At 44.9% G+C, this 19,102-nt stretch overlaps 1 protein-coding gene and 1 non-coding gene across 3 annotated transcripts in view; both read right to left on the reverse strand.

The window, feature by feature from the left end:
- SLC13A3 (solute carrier family 13 member 3) overlaps window positions 1–19,102 on the reverse strand; it is a 63,884-nt gene that overhangs the window by 15,439 nt on the left and 29,343 nt on the right. Inside the window, exons 4-10 of one of the 2 annotated variants that reach the window (XM_039864490.1) lie at window positions 12,791–12,857; window positions 10,976–11,050; window positions 9,890–10,060; window positions 7,491–7,616; window positions 5,691–5,786; window positions 4,632–4,736; window positions 661–758 (exon numbers count right to left, since the gene is read on the reverse strand). In XM_039864490.1, the coding sequence (XP_039720424.1) occupies window positions 661–758; window positions 4,632–4,736; window positions 5,691–5,786; window positions 7,491–7,616; window positions 9,890–10,060; window positions 10,976–11,050; window positions 12,791–12,857 (738 nt within the window). The remainder of the gene's footprint in view (window positions 1–660; window positions 759–4,631; window positions 4,737–5,690; window positions 5,787–7,490; window positions 7,617–9,889; window positions 10,061–10,975; window positions 11,051–12,790; window positions 12,858–19,102) is intronic. The other variant, XM_039864491.1, reaches the window with a different exon arrangement.
- Window positions 81–199, reverse strand: LOC120604112 (5S ribosomal RNA). Its single transcript, XR_005653258.1, has one exon. It is a non-coding gene; the product is annotated as a 5S ribosomal RNA (ribosomal RNA).

Consider the following 19,102-nt stretch of genomic DNA (forward strand, 5'->3'; position numbering starts at 1 on the left):
GGCGAGGCAACCCTTGGTTGACCTCACAGATTGCAAGGACTTTGTCAGTTTTTGCAACCCCTTATTTTTTTAATTTTTTACGCCTACAGCACCTGGTCTTCCTAGGTGGTCTCCCATCCAAGTACTAACCAGGCCCGACCCTGCTTAGCTTCCGAGATCAGACGGGATCAGGCACGTTTAGGGTGGCATGGCCGTAGACACAAAGTTTTTTGTTAAGGACAAGAAAATAAATATTTTGGGCTTTGTGGGCCAAGAGGTAAAATTGAGGCTATTGCATAGGTACTTACTAAAGAAAATAAAAGTCCACGAATTTCTTATTGAAGAAATTAAAAACTTTATTTATGGACACTGAAATTTGAATTTCATGTAATGTTTATGTGTCATGAAATATTTTCCTCTTGATTCTTTTCAACCATTTAAAAATATGAAAGCCATTCTTAGCTCATGGGCTGTTTAAAAGCACACAGCCGGCTGGAATCGGCACTTGGACTTCTGGCAGCCTCAGTGCCCAGACAAGGTAACTGCTCAGACAGGGGCCAGAAAGAAGCAAAACACATGGCTCGCCCGTACAATGGGGCTGTCAGGTCCCAGGAATGGGCCCCACCTCCAAGGCCACAGTCCTCACTGAGCCCATGGAGATCCCAACCTTGACCACCTTACCTTTAAAGTCAAACCACCACTTGAGAGAGGGCTTTTGGGATGGGAAGAAGAACAAGATGGTGACAATGGCCACACCGGTGACAGCATCAGAAAGAAACCTACAATGACAAGGCCCCAAAGCATGTGATCCCAGGCATCTCAGCAGGCCAAGGTCTGGCAGATTTACAACTGAGGATTTGTGGGGGGTGGGAAGGAATTAGAGCCTTTGTGAAGGGGCCTTGTTGGAGCCCTCTGGATTCTGTCCTGCACTGAACTCAGTATGGGTGCAACCACCTATGGATGCGAAAGCCCTTTATCTACAGTGCCCTGGGGCGTGTGGACACTGCTTGAGCCAAATAATTGCTTATCCTCCCAATTCAAGGACCCTAGGAACAGGGTCCGAAGAGGCAAGAATCTGAGAGCCACAGAACACTGGGGTCTGTGGAATCCGCAAGGACTCCGGCAACAGCCCTGTATTTGTTCAGCCTCCGCCTGCATTCCTCCTGGGATGGGCAGCTTACTACATAGAGATGCAGCCCATTCGCACCAGCAGAGCCCAGTTCAAGCCAGACTCATAGCTCCTCAAAATCTAACTACTGTTTTTCAAGGATCTACCATGTGTCTTGTGGAGACATTAAGCTCTCAGAAACAGCCCTCGGGGGCAGGCATCTTCCATGTCAGATGAGGAATCCAAGACTCAAAGAGCAGAAATAACTCGCTCAAGGCCAGACCATGTTCCATAGAGGTGATGGGCATTGAACCCACATTTTCTGGCTCCAAGTTCAATGAAGTACAGAGCCAACCGCTAAGAAAAGCTTTTTCAGCTCACACGTTTGGGAAGAAAGGTGCTCAAACGGCCAAGAAACTGGAAAAGACGGTCCATATCGCTATATTAGAGGAATACACATCAAAACACTAATGGAGTACCATTCTTCTGTGAATAGACAGGCAAACTTAAAAAGGGTGATCATACCAGATGAGGATGTTGAGAAACACACAGGGGTGGCAGGACAATAAACAGGACAATTAATGTTTTGGAAGGCAGGTGGCAGCATGTTTCAATACTTCACATGTGAATGCCCCTTGATCCAGTTATTGTACTTTTATCCTCAGGACATAACTGGACTAGTACACAGATTATATACAGGGATGTTCATTATCGATAAGAGTAAAAAAAATAAGATTTTTAGTAGAGACAAGTTTAAATAAATTGCATTTAATAATGCACATGTAATAACGTATGTAATGAAATATCCTGCATCTTTTTAAAAAAGATATAATATCAGTCTTTATGTATTGATATAGAAATACAACCAAAATGAGTTGATAAAGTAAAGATGCTCCCATTCTACAGAATATTATGCAGTGTTTATAAAGAATAAAACAGCAAGTTGTCCATGATCATATTATTGTATTTTCCAATATCTTATTATATGTCCACGTATATGTCTGTGTGTATGTATTAATACATCTGCATGTGTGTATATCTGCAATCTTACACACCAAACTGTTCATTGTAATAATTGTTGGGGAGAGGGACAGAGAGTAGATAAAAGGCAACTAACTTTTACTTTTCAATTCAGCATTGTTAGAATTTTTTATAATGAATTTTCATCTTATAATTAGACAAAAAAGAAACAAGCAGAACACAATATGTTCATTGTAATCACATTTCTGTTTAAGAAAAATCTTGTGTTTAGATAGGTTTCTTTTTACCTAATCTGCATGTATTTTTAAAATAAGTTTCATTGAAGTATAAATTAACATGCAATAAAATGCACCAATTTAAAGGATATAGTTAAATGGGTTTTGACTAATGTACACAGTCCTATTTGTAAATGCCAATGCAATCAAGATGTGCAAGTTCCCAGACAGGCATTTTTTAAGTCAGAAAAGATATACGTCAGATCTGGAGACGGAGATTCTAGGTGATCTTCACTTTCTTTGTATTGTTGGAATGTTTGTAACACCCATTTTCTTTTTTAATCTGAAAAAAATAACAAAGTACCTACATTTTGGAAAAAAATAAAAGAATGGTAATAAAAGCCACTTCTCTTGGCTCCATGAAATCATATTGTTTCCTCTTCATAACAACCCTCGTGAGATCAGAACTTACATTGTCCATTTCACAGAGGAGAAACTGAGGCTCGGAGGTGAAGTGCATAGAGCTGCTCTATCTGATAGGGTGGCCGGCAGCCACGTGTAGCTAGTGGATACTTGAAATGTGGCAAGACCAGAGTGAGATGTGCCGCAGGGTAAAATTCACACCGGAGTTTGAAGATTTAGTGTGAAAAAGAAGTAAAATCTCTCAAAAATAATTTTTATAGGGATTACATGTTGAAATAATAGAGTGGGTTAAATGAATCACTCACATTAATTCATCTGGGGTTTTTTTCTGACTTTTTTAATGCAGTTACTAAAATTTTTTAAATTACACATGTGGCTCTCATTAGATCTCTATTGGATGGTCTGATGGTCTGACTTCCTTTGAGTTCTAGGATTGCACATCCAACTGCCCAATACAGTATTTAAAAGACATGTTAGACTTGATAAATCTAAACTAAGTTCAAAATAGAATTGTTGACAAGGCATCCCCAATCTCCTTAAAGAGTGTTCTTCTCCAACTAACCACCACCTCTGCAGGTACTTCTTTTCCTCATGCATCCAAATCCAACTGTAAGTAAGTCCTATTATTTCTCACTTTGAAATATATCTTGACTGATCCATCTCCACTGCTATAACTTTCACTCAAGCCGTGAAGGCCTAGACCAGGGCCAGCAAATGTCTCCTTTACTGTAAAAGGACACACGGTAAACATTTTTGGCCTTGCATGCGGTCTCTGTCATGGCTCAACTCTGACACTGTAGCGTGAAGGCAGGCACGACAATACATAAATGAATAGGTGTCACCGTGTTGCAATAAAACTTTATTTGTAGTTAGTGACATTGGAATTTCATATAATTTTGATGTGCTACAAAATATTGTCTTTTGATTTTCCCTAACCATTTAGAAATGTAAAAAACATTTGAAAACAAAGAGTGGGCCAGATTTGGCCCATGAGCCTTGGTTTGCAGACTCCCGTCCTAAGCGACGGGTCACCTAGATAGTGTTATCATTCCTAACTGTTCTCCCTGTATTTTTGCCTCCACCATCCACTCCCCAACAAATATAATTAACATTTTCCTGAGTTCTTCCTATACACAATTCTAATCACATGACATGTGTTAACTCATTTATCCTTAGAACAATCCAGTGAGAAGTGTACTATTATGATACCATTTTACAGATGAGGAAACTGAGGTGCAGAGAGGTGAAATAACTTAAAACTCTCCGAAAGCTTCCCATTGCTCTCAGTTAAAAAACAAAAAAAGGACCAAAATGCTTAACATGTCCAACAAGACCCTCCATGATTTGGCCCTTGCCTGCCCTTCCAGCCACGTCTTGCTCACCTTCCTCCCTTCCCACTGAGGCTCAGTCGCAACAGGCTTCTTTCAGTTCTTCAAATGTGCCAAGCTGGTTCCTACTTCGGGCTCTCAGCAAACACGCCCAGTGTGTCTCTAGTTTTTACCTGTACTCTTCTTAACTATCCAGAACTATCCAAAGTCAATGCTCCCATCCCATTTTTTCATAATATAACCTTCTCACTCTTTCTTTCATTACAATATGCAGTTATTTTGTTGTCTAACTACTTGTTTTTATTTGTGTCGCCCACATCAAGCATAACGCTTAGCACGTAAATGGCAGAGCTGGCATTTGAACCCAATTTTATTTGATTCCAAAGCCAAAGCTCTTAACATAGGAGAACCCAACTGTCTTACCAGCCAAACCTAAACTCTTCTGAGAGTAAAAGAAGCAGCCGTAAATAATTACCTGGGACAAGAGGTGTAAACCCAGCCCTGGTGTCCCCCTGCCGCACCGCCTCCCTAGCTCCTGGTGGCCCACCCCAAGATCTGCCCTGCTGGACTCTATCCCGTGGGTCCCCAGAAGCTCACCCAGGGTGGAAGTAGTTGGTCCAACCAGGGATGAACTTCGGGTCCCGGGAGAAGAGGAGAATGGCGAACATGCAGAAAAGGATGAAAACGGCCTGTTCGGCAAACCTATGGCACAGATAGATATGCGGGCACAGGATGACGTGGGCTCGGGGGGACTGCGGCTTGGAAAGGCCTCAGGCAGGTGTGACTGGGCCCAGGCCCTGCTTCTGAGAAACTGGAGGGAGTAATTCACTCCCCAGGGAACCCCCGGAGTGAGGAGAGGGGCGTCTCACCGTGTAAGTGGTTTCTGTCCTCCGGCTTCCGCCCTCGCCCGGGATCCTTCCTGAGCATCGAGCGCCCCTCCCCGCAACTATTTATGTCAGTCCCACCATGATTTTCCCAGAGTCCTAAGAAGAATCAAGAGAGAGAGAGAGAGAGAGAGAGAGAGCGCGCGCGCGAGCGAGGGAGCGAGCGAAACAGACAGACTCAGAAAAGCAGAGAAACAGACAGACAGACAAGAACAGAGAGGTCGGCAAAGAGAGAGGAAGGAACAGTCATACATACAGAGGTGGACCGATAAGCATACACGCAGAGGGGGACAGACACAGAGAGAGGGGTACACAGAGGGAGAAAGAGAAATATCTACTCAATGTGTCCATTTCACAGATTGGGGAGCAGGGCCCGGAGAGGGTTAGTGCCTTGCCCAAGGCCACACAGGAAGTTAATGACAGAGTCAGCCCTGTGTGCAGGCCTGCTGACTCCTAGTTATTTTCATCACATGAGAAACATGCATTAAACAAGATCCTGGAAGCCACACCAGGCAGTGTCGGACATCCCGTGCAGCAGGAGGGACAGGTGCATTAGACGGGAAGGTGGCAGGTCCCCATCCCAAGGGGCTTTCTGGTCTTCAGGGTATCTGTGTAAACCACCTCCCTACCCTCCATCTCCAGGATCTCATTTCGAGTCTTGAAATTCCCCTGGGACTCAGCCCCTGGGGATGCAGGGGTCAGACCAGAAGGTAACTCTCCTGCGTCTGACACCCAGCTCTCTCCCCACCCCAAGGAAACCCACGCCACGCACTTGATGGGCCCCAGGTTCTGGAATTCCTCCCGAATCACAGCTCGAGCCCGATTTTCTGCATCCACTCTGATCTCAGATCTCTTCTTCCTCCAGCCCCTGAAACAGGAAATGGGGAGGTTAGGAGTGGCCATGGCAGGTGTGACTGACTTCTCCCCTACGCCACCACCACCTGGCCAGGCCTCATTAGCTCTATGCTGGAGACTGCAATGGCCTGCTGAATAACTGTCTCTTTCTAAAATTCGTTCCCCCAGCTATAGCTTAGATGGCCTTTTAAAAATGTGAATCTGATTATATGGCTCCCAGACTTAAAATCCTTTACTCAAACAGATATATGAATTAAGAGACAAATCAATTGGTGGTCCAGAAATAGAACCAAACAGAAATGGGAATTTAGTCTGTGGTAAACTTGGTATCACAGACTGGCGTGGAAAAAGACGGGCCATTGTTGATGGTGTTGGACATATAGATCAACAGAATAGAACCAGGAGCCCAGAAATAAACTCGCACATCTGTGGTCTACTGGTTTTTGACAAGGGTACCAAGACCTTCCAGTGGGGAAAGAACAGTCTTTCAACAAACAGTGCTGGGGCAACCGGATAGCCAGATACAAAAGAACGAATATGGAGCGCTACCTGATCCCACATACAAAATTTAACCCAATTTTTAACAAAGTGGATCAAAGACCTAAATGTAAGAGCTAAACCTATACGATTCTTAGAAGAAAACATAGGGGTAAATTTTCATGGCCTTGGGTTAGTGAACTATTTCTTAGATGTAACACCAAAAGCTCCTATAACCAAAGATAGGTAAATTGGACTTTATCAAAATTAAGAACTTGCGCATGTCGATAAATGGTGTTGGGACAACTGAATGGTCGTTTGGAACCAAAAAATTAAGTTGGATCCAAACCTCACACTGCATCCTAAGAATAAATTCCAAATAGATTTTTCAAAAATTTAAATGTAAAAAATATAAAAATACTAGAAGAAAATATGTGATAACTTTTTTATAGCTCCTTTAATGAAAAGGTCTTTTTAACTATAATTGAAAATTCAAAAGCCATATGAGAGATTGATAAATTCATCTACATAAAAAATTTCTAAAAAATCCTATGTATAAGAAAGCACTATAAGCAAAGTATAAAACAAATCAGGAAAAATATTTACAACTCATATTGCAGAATAATCTCAGATCTTTCAATATGTAAAACGAACTGAAAATCAAGAAGACCAAGACCAACAATCCATTTAAAAAATGTACAAAGGATATAAACATGCAGTTTAACAATTCGCAGGAAAGGAAATACCAGTGGTCCCCATGAATATATAAAAACTTTTCCTATTGCCTCTCAATATGAAGTAGCTCGAAATTACTCTCAATAAAATAAATGCAATTTATTTTTCTCTTCGATTGGCAAAAATCCACTTTGCTTCATGGAAACAGATATTCTCATGTGTGGTGAATTGGAGAACAAATTAGTATAATTCTTATGGAGAATGACTGTACGTTATCTATTAAAATAAAAATGTGTTTGTAGTAGTGTATTAATATTGATGTTGGGTGAATTAGCTGAGGTTCTGGGCATAACGGGAGGCTCACACACCACCCATAACCTTCACATCCCCTGGGAAGCAAAGTCGACACAGTCACCACGTGAGAAGAGAACATGAAATTATAAGGACAAGCCTCAGTTTATAGAGGAGGAGCCTGAGACTTAGGAAGGCCACTCCCTAGTGACAAGGAAGCTGGGTCCAACACAGTTTAGTCTGGCTCAAAGCTCAGGTCAAACGTGTGGGGTACCTCAGGGTCATTCCCCCATACAGGAAGGAGATCCAGAGCCATCCCACCAACAGGAACAGCAGCATGAGAGGGAAGGCGAAAATGAACCAGGAGCCAAAATTCACCACGTCGCACTGCGGGAAGAAACTGGAGAAAAGAGGGAGGTGAGAGCCCGCCAAGGTCAGCCGTGCCAATGTGTGCACGTGTGCGTGCGTGCGTGCGTGTGTGCGTGTGCACGCACGTGTGTGTGTGTGTGTACGTAGAAAAACTAGTAGTATGTTAAATATAACAGTGAGATGAAAAGTATTTCAAAGTTTTAATTTTTTCTATATCTTCTGAGTATTCTATAACATGTATAATCAGAATAAACTAATAAAATGTATTTGGGGAGCACACCCCAAGAATACTCAGGGCACCCATTTCCCTATCTCCCCAGGCTTCCAGCTGGAGAATCAGAACCCCATATTACTTGACATTCCTTCTAAATCCCCTGCTCCCAGACCAGAAGGTACAAACCTGTGCAATTAAGTGTTGCATATTTGCATGTGATTTGCATGAAATTTACTCAGAAATCCTTCATGTTTTATATTTTTACTTACAGCTCCAGCACTTTTTCCCTAATTTCTTTTCAAACTGGAACAAAGTTCTGCTCACGTCAGGGTGAAAACTCTGACAGCAACTGCCATCCTACCCATTCTGTCCCCCAGCTCAGGACCTGCCTCTAAGGACCCCAGAGCCCACATCTTTCCTGTCCAGCCCTGGGGATGTCCTCCAGCAAGTCCTAATACCCAACACCCTGCTTTGTCCTCCCAGAAAACTGCCCCTTGGCTTGAACATCCTTCTAATCAAGGAGACTAAAAGGCCAAGCCTAGATTGTCCCCACAGCTGAAGCAGGACCCTCTTGGCTTCTGGTGTTTGAGCCACTAACCAAAAAAATACGAGGCACAGCCAGGCCTTGCTCAAAGAATGGAGATGGAAAGACACCAAAGGTTTGCAGTGAACTCAGATCAACTGGGAAAATACTGATGCCTGGCTCCATCTCACACCTCCTGATCTAGAATCTCTGCAAACTGAGACTCAGGCACATTTTCTCGCCTCCCCTCAGTGACCTAAAATGCATCCATGGCTGAGAATCACCCACTTCTATCATCAAATAGAAAAAAATCAAAGAATTTAAGAACCTGAGAATATAGTGGAGGGTTAATGTTTTCAAACAGCTCATGCAGCAGAACAGGGTGTACTTAAAATTTCTCGTGAAAATAACTTTAATTATCCGCAAGTATAGTACTGAATTTTGTACCAAATCTGCTCTCAGGAAAACCAACACCCCCTTTCCCTCCATCATTCTCATAGCTCTTCTATTCCTGGCTTGAGTACCAGGTAAAGAAGCTGGCCAGCGTTTGGAGTCATGGTGAATATCAAAGACTTTTTGCTGTTATTTGCTTGCCAAGTGCTTATATTTGCATTCATGTAGATTAAACGAATATATGATGCATCTCCACTGCCTAGGCATCTTAGAAACCCCACCTCTCAGGACCCTGGAATCGGAAAATCTTAGACTCTTGAAATACAGGAATTTTTCAAATCTTCAAACTAAGAGGTTTGGAATGATGGAATCAACAATCGTGCCGTCTGAGAATCCTTCTTATTCTCAAGCCCTGACAGATGGCCCCTAGCCTCTGTTTAGACAGTTTTAGTGATGGGGACACTTTACATCCTGGCACAGCCCACTCCACTGCCGGCCCATGTGCCTCGCTGCAAAGCTTCTCATTGGACATGACAGCCGCAGACCAACGCCTCCAGTTGGGGTTAGTTATTAAAGTAGATGCTACATCATGTTAGTCCTCTGCTCTTAGCTTTCCACTGGCTCCCGATCTCACTTGAAGGAAAAGCTGGAGTCCTTTTAATGGTTGCCTGAGTCTGGCCTCTTTCTTCTCTTGTCTCCTCCCACAATCCCCTTCACCTTCCTCACTTGCTGGTCTTTGCACTGTTCACCTTTGTACAGGCTGTTCCCTCTCCCTGGAATGCTCTTCCCTCCTGCGTCCACAGAGATCGCTCTCTCACTTCTAGGTCTCTGCTCAAATGTCACCTTATTAGAGAGGTCAGACATCCCTGGCCGATCTATATAAAATAGCACCCACTCCTGTCACTTCTACCCCTTTATCTTGCTTTATTTTTATTTCATAGCTCATCACACTGACATATCACATGTTCCTTTGCTCTTTCCTTTACTGCTTATCTCCCCACCAGAATGGAAGTCCCCCAGGGTATAGACTTTGCTGGGTTTTGTGCTTTCCTGGGTCCCCAGAGCCTGACCAATAGAAGGCACTCAATACACACCCCCTGGGTATTGAATGAAGGAGGGTGAGGGGCAGAAGGGGCAGAAACTCCAGTGCCAGGTCGGGGATCCTTGCGTTTACCTTTTGAGCTGGCCAAGCAGGATGAGGTTGGGGGCAGTGCCCGTGAGGGTAGCAGTGCCTCCGATGCTGGCTGAGTAGGGGATGGAGATGAGGAAACCCTTCCAGATGTTTCTGCGATATTCCTCCTCCTTCTTGGAGCACGAAGCCTCCGCCTCCTCAGGGCAGTCTTTGCTTTAAACAAACCCGGAGAGAAGCCATTCAGAACACACTCAGAACTGCTGACCTCACAGGAAATAGCTCATACATTGCTTGAGTTGGGGGAACTAAGTGGTCTTTCTAGAAGATAATTTGGCACAGGCATCAAGAACCTCTAAAACGTGCACCCCTTCAGCTCAGGTGTTCTACTCTCAGAATTTATCCTAAAGAAATAATTGGTCAGGTGCCTTGGGTGTGGGTACAAGACAGTTCACCGTGGTACTAAATATAAATTGAAAACGACCTAAATCTCCATCAAAATGGAATTGGCTAAACAAAGATGATTCTCTTTCTGGAGCTATTAAAAATGATGATTTAGGTGAGTATGTATTAAGTTGAAAAATGTTCATTATATAAAGTGAAAAGGTGGGTAACAGCACTAGCTTTTTAAAAAAATATTCACATATTTCCTGAATATATGAGTATTAAGAAAATCTAGAATGGCATAAGCAAAGTCATTCGGTGCCTTTCTTGAGGGTGGAATTATGGATTTTTTTTTCTCTTTTATTGTTTACTTGTATTTTCTGGGTTGTTTTTCTTATACAGTTAAAGACTTTGGGAAAGAATTAAATTAAGAATTATTAATTTTATAATTAAAAGATGATGTTGACACGAATTTATTGAAGTGAAAAGATGTTAACTACACTTCTTTAAGTGAAATAGCAGGTTACAAAATAGCATATATAGTATTATCAAAGTTTTATTTAAAAATGCATTTATGTATATAGGGAGATATCAAGAAATAATCTAGAACAGTATCCATGTCACCGTTTTAATCTGTCCCTGGGAGCACATTTTTCTTTTCGTTTAAGAGTATAGAATGTTCCTAAGTGAACGGAATCAGAATTGCTCCTGCGTAACAAATCAATTTTTTTAAAGAATAAAAGACACCTCAAATTCCTTCTGGACTTAATTGCTACATGAGGGGCCCCTTCTCCACTGGGTAATGGGGACTCGATCTTCAATCTGAAAAGAAAACAAGGACTATAAGCAGCTGGAGACCAAGGTCATAATCCGACTTGTCGGAGTGAGCGGCCTGATTAGGAACTGTGGCCCGCCTCAGATCTGGGAACCCAACTGGACCGAGCCTCACAGCGAGAATGAGAAAGCCGCAGTGGCCCTAGGGCTCATCTAGTGCCATCCCTTCTTTGTTCAGATGGGGGAAATGAGGCCCAGGGAGGGGACGGGGTTTGCATTCGATGGACATGGAGCTCCAGAGAGTGGGGATCAGGTCTTTTCCAATAAATTCAGCACGAGCTCCATATAGACAGACCGTTAAAACTGATTCCCAGGCCTCATGGTAGTGAGTGGCTGGGCCAGTCACAGAGTCCATAGCTCGGTGCTGGCCTCAAAGTTCCCACATGGTGCCAGGAAGGAACGCAGGCTACAAGATAAAACAATTAGATGTAAGATCACGTTTCTTCTCTGCTATCCCTCCGTCAGCTCCCATTTCACTCAAAGTCAAGGCTTCATCAACGACCTGTGAGGTCCCACCTGCTCTATCCCTCCACCACTGCTCTCTGGCCACACTGACTGTCTCTCTGACACCACTTCCTACCATCCGCTCCAGCCACACTGGCTTCCTGTCTGCTCTGGACTCTCAGGAACTCTGCACCTGCTGGTCCCCCTGCCGAGAACACTCCACAGATCGTCCATGACGCCTGACCTTCTCCAGGTATCTGCTCAGGCATGACCTTTTAGCGAGGCCTTCCCTGACCACTTGTTTTAAACCTGCCCTTTCCCACGCCCAGGACTCCAGCATTCTTTCCTGCTTTGTTCTCCTGCATAGCACTCACCAACCATCTGACATATTATGAATTTTACTCGTGTAGTGGTTCCTTGTCACCGGGATGTAAGCGCCACAGGGCTGGGATTTTTTTTTTTGTCTCTTCATTGCTGTATCCCTGACAGTGCCAGGCTCATCCTAAGTTCTCATAAATATTTGTTGAATGAATGAAACAGACCTGATCGATGCCCGGCAATGCCTTGAGCAAGTCAGTCGCTTTACTTCCTGCTATTTCGTCACCGTTAAATAGAGATCATGACGCCATTAACAACAAGTGTTACCATCAGTGAGGGTAGAGCCTAGCAGCCTATTGTGTCGACATTACCTCATTTAATCTCAAACAATCCTATAAGGTGGGTTCCAATATCTTGTCCAGTTGGTAGGTGAAACTACCTGAGGCTTAGAAAGGTTAAGTGACTTGTCTAAATGACACAGCGGGTAAGCAGCAGAGCCAGGGTCCAAAGTCAGGTCTGCATGGCTCCAAACTCCAAGATCTTAACCACGCCGTCATATACAAAGGACACCAAAGACTGAACACGCCATCGATATGAAGTGCTCCTGACTCAGTGTGAAGGACTGTTATTGTCTCATAGGAGATTTTTGTCTAAGAGCCCCTTGACCTGGTCTGCACCCCCTCGTACTCCTTGACTGTCATGCAGCTTGTGCTTACTCGCTCTTCTGGCCCCTCACCAGAACTCTAGAGTTACAAAGTCCTCCCCTGCCCTGGCCACATTTGTATTTTTAAGGGGTCTGTGGAGGTCCATGCCTAAGCCCAAGAGATGAGTGGTGAAAACCTGGGCAATTAGGTCATTTGGAGAAAAATTCAGAAATGGGAGGGGGTTGCTTGCAGCACTGAATTCTTGTTCATCATTTCCTTGGATCGAGCTATGGCTCCTCTATGATTTTCACCAGGAACTCACTCTCCTGTGCTGGCAAGAAATTGTATCTCCATGGGCACAGTGTGCAGGCTTTTTGTCGGCACAGCAGCTAGGAGAAAAGAGCATAATGTCTTTAGTGTCATGTGAACAAAACAGGAGCATGCCCATTCTTTTGTAGTCAGTCAAGAGTGCTTCCTCAGGCTGCACTCTTTGCCAAGGATTCCATACTAATCACTGAGTCAAATGAATGAATGAATGAATGAATGAATGAGGCATTTGACATTACATTTTCTGGTCCCACTCACCCCTGTTTGGAGATGACACCCACACCTGTAAGCAGAGAGTTAGCTGCAAGACTGTCCGACAACCCATAACTCAAGCCTAGGTTTACCTGAACAGCCATTGCTAAAAGGATGTTTGGGAAAGGCTAGCTATAAATGGTAACAGACCAGCAAGGGGATGGGTGACCCCAATCTTCCATTCATTCATTTATTCATTCATTCATTCAAAAAGGGTTTATTGAGCACCTACGATGTGCTATTGATTAAGAGCTTGGGGTACACAGTGAACAGTATAAAACAAGGTCCCTGTTCCCATGAAGTTTATATTCCAGAAGAGGAGACAGACAATAAACACAGAAAGAAAATTTCAGGTAGTGAAGAAAGTGATGGAGGGAATAAAACTGGGCCATGTGATGGAAAACAATTGCAGCGTGGGGATGCGGAGCAGGTGGCCTACTGTGATCAGGTCAACAGAGGGACACCATAAGCTGATGGCATTTGATCTGAGATTTCATGGATAAAAAGGAGCCAGTCACATGAAGAGACATGATGAGAACTATGCGGGCAACAGGAACAGCAAGTGCAAAGGCCCTGGGGTAAGAAGCTTGGCAGAGTTGAGGAACAACGAGAAGGCCAGTGTGCTGGGAACGTAGTGAGTAGGGAAGGCCTAGAGGAGATAGGAAGTGGGAGTTGGGTAGATCAAGGCCAACAGAAATCAGAAGTCAAATCAAGGATGGCAAACTCTGCAGGATTTAGCGCCTAAGATGGATGGCATGTGATTGACATTTTGCAAACATCCTTGAGCCTGGTAGGGGAGAATGGACTACAGGGGGTGCCAAAAATGGAAGCTGGGAGACAAGTTCAGAATCTATTGCATTTTCCAGGTAAGATGATGATGACTGCTCTAGGCTAGTGGTGTTAGAGATGCTGAGAGTGAATAAGTTCCAGTTCTGTGTTTCAGTTCTTAGATGAGAGCTTGTTGCAACTTGGAGCCCAGAGCCAGAACTCAGTCATGTGAACCCTAGCCAATCGATCCCTCAGTAAGGTCACCGAGGGACAAGACACGAAAACCCATGTCCTTGTGGAGCTTACCTTCTGGTAGGAGGACAGGCCATAAACAAATAAGTCTCTATATCCATGAGTGTCATGGAGAAAAATAAAGCAGGGAAGGGGACAGATATTCTGGGATGGGATACCTTTTTTTAAAGGATGGTCAGGAAAAGTCTGACTGAGAAAGTAACACTGAACAGAAATCTGAAGAAGGTGAAGGGGCAATAAAGAGCAGGTGCAAAGGCCCTGAGGTGAGAGTGTGTCTGGTGTGTCCAGAAGCAGAAGGGAGACCAGTGGGTCTGGAGGGGCCTGAGGGAGTGGGAGAGGAGCAGGAGGCGAGGTGAGAGAAGTGGCAAGGGGTGGGGGTGGCAGAAAGTGCACCGGATCAGATGGGGGTTTGGGGGCTCACAGCAAAAACTTTGGCTTCTGAGTCAGATGGGAGCAGAGCCAGGGCCGTGTTTGAGCAGAGGAGTGAGGACAGGACCTGACTTTGTTTTTGGACTTGATAGGTCAGTCTCCCTAGGAGCCTTTGATAGTGGTTTGGAGATAAGAAAAATTGAAGAGATTATAAATTCCTGCAGCTGAAATCATCACCAAGGGCAAAAGAATCCATTCCTGGGCATTGGGCATTTGACTGGTAACTGAACACATGGGTTCTGGGTTCAGATCATAGCTCCATCACGTACTATGCGACCTTCGATCAGTGGTTTCAAACCAAGGCCAGTTCTACCTCCAAGGAACATTGAGCAATGTGTGGAGACATTTTCAGTTGTCACAACTGGTGTGGGGGTGTGGGGGTATAATACTGGCATCCAATGGGCAGAGGCCAGGGATGCTGCCAAACATCTTACAGTGCACAGAACAGCCCCCACAACAGAGAAGTATCCCAACCCAAATGTCCATGGTGCTGAAGTTGAGAAACCCTGGTTTGGATAAATCTCTTAATCTCTGCATACCTCAGTTCTTTAATTCATAAAATGGAAGTAATAATTCTCTTAAGGTTGTCAAGAGGATTAAAGAGTTGACTCATTTGCTATAGACTTGTTTTGCATTTCTCCAAAATTCATATGTCGAAACCTAATCCCCATTGTGATGGTGTTAGGAGGTGGGGCCTTTGGAGGTGATGAGGTCACGAGGGTGGAACCCTCATAAATGGGATCAGTGCCCTTATAAAAGAGAGCACACCCAGCCCTCTTGCCCTTCCCACCGTGTGAGGACACTGTGAGAAGACGGCCATCTATGACCCAGGAAGTGGGCTCTCACCAGACACCAGTTCTGCTGGCACCTTGATCTCGGACTTCCCTGCCTCCAGAACTGTGTGAAATGAATACCTAGTCTATGGTATTTTTGTTCCAGTGAACTGAGTACACTGAAACACCATTTAAGGCAGGGACTGGCAAATTTCTTCTGTAAAAGGCCGGATAGTAAATATTTTAGGTTTTAGAGGCCATATGGTCTCGGCCATTAACTGCTGGACTCTGCCACGATACCTTGAAAGCAGCCATAGACAATGCATAAATGAATTAGTGTGGCTAAACCTTTATTTTTAAACACTGAAATTTGAATTTCATATAATTTTCACAAGTCACAAAACATTTGTCTTCTTTTGGTTTATTTCAACCTTTAAAAAAGATGTATAAGCTATTTTCAACTCACAAGCTGCACAAAAAAAAAAAAAAAAAAAACACCAGGAGGTAGGTTAGATTTGTATTGAAGCTCTGCTAGCCCATGATTTAAAGAATTTCACAGGAATCTGAGTGCTAGCAGTGATTTATTTTATGGGCTACTCTTTTTTTTTTTTTTTTAATTTTTATAAGAGTTTATTTGAGGCAAACTGACGACATAAGCTGGGGTGCAAGATCTCAAATGCTCTCAGTTTAATGTGGGTTACTCTTCAAAGCCACTTGCCACCAGCAAGTAAGAGTGACAAGCATCCCCAGCTCTTGCTAAGTGAATGGTTGCTGCTTCGTCACCCAATCACTGAATTGTCCCCGATTTCTGACAGCAGTCAATCCAGAGAAATCCCTGTTTCCTCAGACAGCCCCCTCCATGTGACCCAACCAAAGCCGAAGTCCCATGAGAGGTCCTTTCTGAAGCCCTCTTGCTGACACGATTGAGCTCGCCCTCCAGCATGTGCTCTCTCTCACTGCGGCAACAGAAGTAAACTCAATCCTCAATGTGTTCTGGGATCTTCAACCACGTGGGCTGGGAGGAAGGGTCTAGACTCCAGTTTCTGTTCTTTCCCTGTCTCACCCAGGGGTTTGGGGAAGTCCCTTCCCCTCTCTGCTCTGGGCTGGCTATGCCTTTCCTGTTGGTTCCATGAGGGAGGAGGATTCCTTGGTGGCTGACTGTGTCATTTTTCCTGTGCCTGAGGCTGGCCCTGCTGACCACCAGCCAAGGTCTGAAGGCTAAATGCAGATCGTTCACCCTGCGCCATGAGGACAAGGGCCTCGGGGCTCCTGTGATGCGAATACAGGTCTACAAGCAATGCACGCAGCCAGAGGCCAAGGCACTGAAGCAGGAAGCGAAAGTCTGTTAATAAAACACTGATGCCAGGGGGCAAAATTGCTCCCCAGGGCACGGCCAGACAGAAAGAACTCTGACCCAGTGACCCTCACCCCAATCCCCACCCATCTGTAGCTCACTCTGTACTCTTCCTCGGCAGCCCTGGGTAAACGGTAGAATTTTCTGGAAGTGCCCAGGCCCCACCCTAGAGGTTCTGGTTTCGTGGATCTGGAGTGAGGCTGGGGCCTCAGTATTTTTGAAAAGCTCTGCGGGGTGACTCTTTCGGGCAGCCAGGGTAGAGAACAACTCGCCTGAAGTTACAGGGGGTAAACTGAAGTTTCCAGTGACTGCCCACACCCTCACAGGGGCATGTGCTCACCAGTTGGCCTCTGTCCCCACCTGACTGGCCCCTGTTACTCATCCATGAATCCTGGTTGCTGTCAGCATCTGAGCTGGGGAGCCTCAACATAAGACTGTATGTGCTGTACACAAGGCTGGTTAGAAGCTTGGGGCTTATGTAAGGTCTTATTCAAATAATACCAATCCCTGAGTTTGTATCAGGTCAGGGAATGAGAACTTTCCCACTTGTAATCTTACAGAATCTTTGGAACAACCTGGAAGAGCTAGGGAGGGGTTACTACCTTCTTCTTCACACCTGTGACTCAAAGGATTAGTGGCAGAGCCGGGCTTGTGCCAGGACCATTGGTTCTGCTCTCCTTGAATCTCCCTCCTTCTCCAAAGGCGCTCACCTGGCCCTTGGTAGGTCTGACCTGGAACTGCTAAATCCAATCTAAACTTGACAGTGGGCACACGGAAGGCCCTCAGGAAAGAATTCTTGCATCTAATTAGGTAAAGAGCCCTCCAGGGAAAGCCAAAGGCCCCGAGTTAGGCAGGTTTACAACCATTCATTCATTTAGCACTCCCAACAACGTAGGCGGTCAATATTAATATCCCCATTTTACATATGAGGAAACCGAGGCTCAGATTAAGTAACTGGTCTAGTCGTTGATTTATTCATTAATTCCACACATTTATTGAACACCGACTATGTGCCAAACAGTGTTCTAGAGGAACAAGACTCCGCCAGTCCAGGCCGTCCACAGCGATGAGAGAGAGTGACATGACCCCTCTTGCAGCTTGGAGCCCATAGGGAGCCAGATAATGGACTAATAAACCCCTCTCAAACAGGGGGCAGAGGAAACATCAACAGGCATCACAATGTAGGTCTCGTTACCGGCTCCTCCCAGTTCCTGGAAATCTTATAGTTTTTAAACTGCCACACAGTAACCCCTTCCTATGTGCCTAGCTCTCATTTCTCATGTAAGCTTTGTGACAATATTTTATAGATGAGAAAAGAGCCTTGAAAGGAGGCCCTGCTCCTGGCCTTATGAATAAGGAGTATAGGAGGAAGCGCTGCTTAACCCAGTCTAAAAGACCACGTTCTGAATGATGGCCTCTTGGGCATTCCTCAAGGAAAGACATGGGTGGCAATCTAGCCTCTTTTGAGCAGAGAAAAGGAGGGAAAACAATGGCAGCATTTAGATTCAAAAGCCAGGTGGGCCCCTTACTGGCTGAGGGACATTGGAGAAATACTTCACTACACTGAGCGTCAGTTTCCTCCTCTACAAGACAGGCCACCCCTGCAGGACTGCAGCAGAGGAACTAATGAGAACGTGCATGTAGAAGGACACTGGAGAAGCCACCACCCATATGGCCTCTCGGTCCCCCAGGCAGTTCAAGGAAGCAGAACTGGGTAAAGGAACTGAACAGAAGCAACAGGCTGACCTCCAAGGCTGAGGACCCCCAGGGTCTTGTCCAGTGTGCCCCGCCCTGCCCCAGACTCTGTCTCTCTCTGGTATGGTGCTCTTAAGTACAGGGTCTGGATTCGGGCAGAACTCAGCAACTAACTCATCATGTTACTTTGGTCAAATCATTTTGCCTCTGAGCTTCAGTCCCTTCCTCTGGAAAATGTGGATCATCTACCTCATAGCACTACTGGGAAGATTGAACAAGCTAGTAAGTATGAAAAATTTAGCATAGAGTTTGGCATATGGTGGGTCTTCGGAAAATGAACGTGCTCATTATTGTTGCTGTCGTTGCTATGCTGTCCCTTACAGTCTTAAAGCTCCCAGGAGCCTCCTCGCCCCAGTCCTGGTCCACTCACGGGGACTCCACACCTGCAACCCATCCTCAACTCCTGCCACCAGGACAGAGCACAGAAACTGGGTGAACGGGAACATCACTCTGCACTGGAATTAGACTTGCACTGGAATTTTAGGGCTCGGGGTTGACCATTAACCAATCCCAGCTCTCTAATCCCACTGGCCCCAAAAGCAGGTGTCTGTCCCAGCCTCCCAGGGTCTCCTACCTCCTGATACCCTGCAGTATAAGAGAAAAGACTCTGAATTTCTCCTGGTGCCCAACATTGCATGACCTTGGGCAAGTCCCCTTCCCCTCCTGGGTCTCAGACTTTTCATCTTTATAATGAAGGACTTGCTTTCAAACATCTTTATTTCTT

This window comes from Pteropus medius, unplaced genomic scaffold (assembly GCF_902729225.1).
Source record: "Pteropus medius unplaced genomic scaffold, Ma_sr-lr_union100, whole genome shotgun sequence".
NCBI lineage: Eukaryota > Metazoa > Chordata > Mammalia > Chiroptera > Pteropodidae > Pteropus > Pteropus medius.